Below are 4,190 nucleotides of genomic sequence, written 5' to 3' on the forward strand. Positions count from 1 at the left end.
ATTTTATTACAGGAAATTCTAAATCGTCCTGTATGGTATTTAGTTATTGTGATAGATTTAAAAATGGACTTATTTCCTGCATTCCTCGGGATTCATTTAGAACACATAACGCCGAGAACCGGCATTCCAGCGGTAGTGACGGAGGTTAACAATAACGAGTGATAAATCACGACCTTGAGGTGAGATATTCACACCGGCGGCCGCGGCGTGTCAGGTCTAAACAGAGGGACCGTCCGTAACAAGAACGATCGTTTACCGTAGACACAGGTGTCTGGCAGAGGGACGTGAGGGGCGGGGAGTAGCGGCGCGGGAGGGGCCGGAGGGGGGAGGTACATAAGCGCGCGCAGGAGTGGGGGCCGTCATTCCTGTGCGACTCGCCGCTCCGTGAAGTTATCGCTAGTTCTGTGCAGTGCAGTTTGTTAGTTCGCGATGAAGTCAGTCAGCCCGACCCCAGTGTGTCCTAGTGGAGTGCAATCCGGGAGGATCCACCGGCCCAGGAGAGACATCGAGAACGAGGAGATCCAGATGTACCTGTCGAAGCTGAAGGATCTGGTACCCTTCATGCCCAAGAACAGGAGGTTGTCCAAGCTCGAGGTTATCCAGTACGTGATCGACTACATCTGCGAACTCCAGTACGCCCTAGACACCCACCCCACAGTGAACTCGGCGGTGGTGCAGGCTTCGGCAGCAGCCCTCATGAGGCAAGCGTCTCCAGTGCAAGGCGCCGCCCCTCAGACCTCCCCGAGACAACCCTTAGGCGTGCTGGCCCCCAACACCATCCTCAGCGCCGCCCCCGCCCCCGCCTGCCCGTCGCCCGACACCGTCTCCACGGTAAGTCGCCAAAACATCAATTTTATAGAGTAAACCCTACAAGTCATTTTTTAAATCATACAGTAATCGAGACAACGAATGCTGTGATGCAAAAAGTAAGATTATATCCACTTATCTAAAAAAATAACATTAAATCCACCTCCAATTTTTTATTAACCAAACGTTCCAATTTTAAATTGAACAATCAAACCAGATTAATTCCCGTTATGTTCTTTTTTCAAGATTTTTTGGTGTAGCATATGTCTTTTGTGATATGAGAACCATGCTATTTCTTAACATCCACAGTCAAAACGTATAATTGTTTGCAATTTTAAAATAGTAGCTTAGTGATTTTTGTAAAACTGATGTTTCTTTGGCCCTTCAACCCTTTTTGATTGAATGCGTCTAAATAACAATTTACGAATTACGAATCAGTCTAGGCTAACTGATAAAATTTTAGTAATTTTACGTATAATTGTTTAGTCTAATGGTAAAGACGTAAATGCGTGACTGAAATTGGGGGGCTCTGTATTATTTTTTAACTATGTGATAATGGTTCCCCGAAGTTTCCCAAATCCCAGTTCCCAAATTGCAGCAGAAAAGGTTATGTTCCCACGCAGTTCCCGCGGCAGGTCACCTGACCGGTGTAATAACCCTGACTGTAATAAGCTGTAATTGAGCCGAGCTTTCGGCAGGTGTCAAATTGCCGCGGTTGTGTCGCAAGGTCCGTCCGTCTTCCGTCGCCGCGTGTAATTCGAGCCGAGCGGCGCTTTCGACACTTTCGAAGTTTGTCGCCACGCCGCGGCCGCGCCGTTATTGATGTGGACAAACAAATAATGGTTTCGTTTTATGTCCAGTTTTATTCGTTCCTATTTCGACTTTACGGCATATTGACGCGGAGATTTCACGCTTGTGGAGTTTGGAACCCCATTCGTTATGAGAAGAACAAACGAGGGCATTCATTCAGTTGATTTATTACTAAACCAGTGATCAACGACTTTGCCGCAAAGAAATACGTTATCAGCATCAGAAATTGGTAGAAACATTAATATTTCCTGTATGACATCTTTGCCAATATCAAGTCTTATACTGTACTGACAGACACCCAGCAGTTATAGTATGCAATGTTACTCAAGTAGTGAAATTTAGATAATTTGAAATTCATCGTCACACTTATATGGGAACAAGCAAATAAAATAATAAGAATACTTAGAGCTATTTATAACACATCATCTACAGAATTTATGTTATCTAATTTAATTGGCCTAGTGTTATAAGAATTTTGAATCGTGACAAATCAATTCCCTCAGCCATTGTTGACCTACTCTGGCCAGTAAACAGATTTTCGTCAGTGATCCGTTGACATCCCGAATGTCTTTTTGAGGGTTGCAATGGTCGAGGAAAAGAAGGGTGGATATTATGCAAGCGCTGTGCGAATGTTCCCATACTTCCCCCCTCCCCCCGCGACCACGGGGTCCCGAGTTCCCAGGGACACACCTGGCCGGGCGCGCAGGGGTACCACCCTAACTAACACTCAATTACAATTAATATGCATTCATTCAATCTGTCGTGGGAAAAATCACGGCGCGATGATTCGAAGGGGGGCACTGCAGCTGTCAGTCAACATATGGGCTTTCCTTTTGATTCATCGGAATCAACACAGGCTTTTTGAAACATTTGAGAATTGCCATTTGTAAAGCCGTCTGGTTTAGTTAGAGGTGAAATTTAAAACAAATGTGCCAGTTTATATTTTGTAACTTCATGTTATCTTCAGTCGAATTGTAAGGTATATAAATGATTTTAAAATTTAAAATAATTTTAATTGTTTAATTAAATTGTATTGAGGTTTTGAATTCACTAGATTGTGTATTCAAACTATCCATTCACAAAAACAACGTAGAGCATATAAATGTGTCTGAATTTACTGGCGGAGTCTTTGCATGCAAATGAGAGCGAACAGATTCCCACAAGCGTGTGAGACCACGGCCAGATCGCTATCATCTACAGGCGGCGCCACGCCAGTCTGAGCCGTGTCCAGCGCCGGCCGCTCTCCGCCTTCTGGTTTCGTCAGCGGCTATTGTTGTCGTGGAGGCGAAATCGCGGAGGCCGTGGGCTGGATCGAGGTCAATCAATTGTCCAGTCTGTCACTTTTTGCAGCTCGTCATCGATAGGTTTTGCAATTTTTAATTGGAATATCCAACAGACTGGAGCCACCCGCGTCTAATCTAATGGTGAGATCTTGGTTATAGCGTGCTTTGTTCAAACAGCGCATCTCAGAATCTTCATCACTCTACAGATTGAATGTAGTAAGTGCTCGAGGTGTAGTACGAGATCCTGCATTATAAACCGTAATATAAATTCTAATTACCTATTGTTATTTTTTACACTCGATCTGCTTAAAAATATGAACTAAAAAAACCTATACCCAAGACTGAAACCGCGAAGTAAGCTCTGCACACGTAATGTAACAATTCTGATCTTGCAAAACCGTTTTTTTTGCTGTCATTTACAAACACGAGACATTTTAATGAATGATTATTCTCGGGAATTCATACATTTTATAAATGTTAAAGTATTTGGCGTTGTGTGTTTACCTTTATCTTATCAGTACCTTTCCTGACTGGGACTACCTCTGGGTGATATCTTGGCGCTGTTGTTATTACCTCGGCGCTGTTGTGTTTTTATCTTTACCTTTATCTTTATCTTATAAATGCCCTATCTGACTGGGACTACCTCTGGGTGATATCTTGGCGCTGTTGTTACCTCGGTGCTGTTATTGTGTTTTTATCTTTATCCTTTATCTTATCAATACCATTCCTTACTAGGACTGCCTCTGGGTGATATCTTGGTGCTGATGTTGTTGTGTTTGTTGTTACAGACGCCCGCCCACCTCCTGGAGAAGGTTTCAAGTCCCACGGATACCAGAACCGTCTCCTGCTAGGCCACCAGCCTCACCCTCTCTCACCCCGCCCCCGCCCAATGGAGGCAGACTGTTCAGTTCCTACCTTCCCGACGCTGCTGAAGTCCAACGTTTAGTTAGTTTTATAAGTCAAGAAAAGAAGATTGATTTCGCTTTGCTGAACAAACTATTTTTATTTTGTTAGTGTTAAGGAAATTCAGCTGTTACGATCAAATTTCTTTCTATTCAAACTAATGTATTACTTAAATTTATTATATTTTGCAATCTAAGATGTTGTGTTTAGGCGAGCGTATATGGCTATTACCCATACGTTTTAGAAAGTGTTCTATTATTTTCTATCTTTTGTCACTTTGAAATAAATGTTATATCTTTGAAATCAGTGACACCATGAAAATCTAATAATTTGTAACTCAATGAACATGATATTTTGTTATTTCACCAATATTATACTAAGCAAATT

General features: G+C 42.7%; 1 protein-coding gene across 1 annotated transcript; it reads left to right on the top strand.

The window, feature by feature from the left end:
- The first annotated feature begins 340 nt into the window (after positions 1 to 340).
- LOC124353507 (protein extra-macrochaetae) lies at positions 341 to 3,898 on the top strand. The gene is made up of 2 exons (XM_046803369.1): positions 341 to 831; positions 3,689 to 3,898. The coding sequence occupies exons 1-2, from the start codon at positions 430 to 432 to the stop codon at positions 3,749 to 3,751; spliced, it is 465 nt and encodes a 154-aa protein (XP_046659325.1). The 5' UTR covers positions 341 to 429; the 3' UTR covers positions 3,752 to 3,898.
- Positions 3,899 to 4,190: the final 292 nt, after the last annotated feature.

Source organism: Homalodisca vitripennis, chromosome 2 (genome assembly GCF_021130785.1).
Source record: "Homalodisca vitripennis isolate AUS2020 chromosome 2, UT_GWSS_2.1, whole genome shotgun sequence".
NCBI classification, from domain to species: Eukaryota; Metazoa; Arthropoda; class Insecta; order Hemiptera; family Cicadellidae; genus Homalodisca; species Homalodisca vitripennis.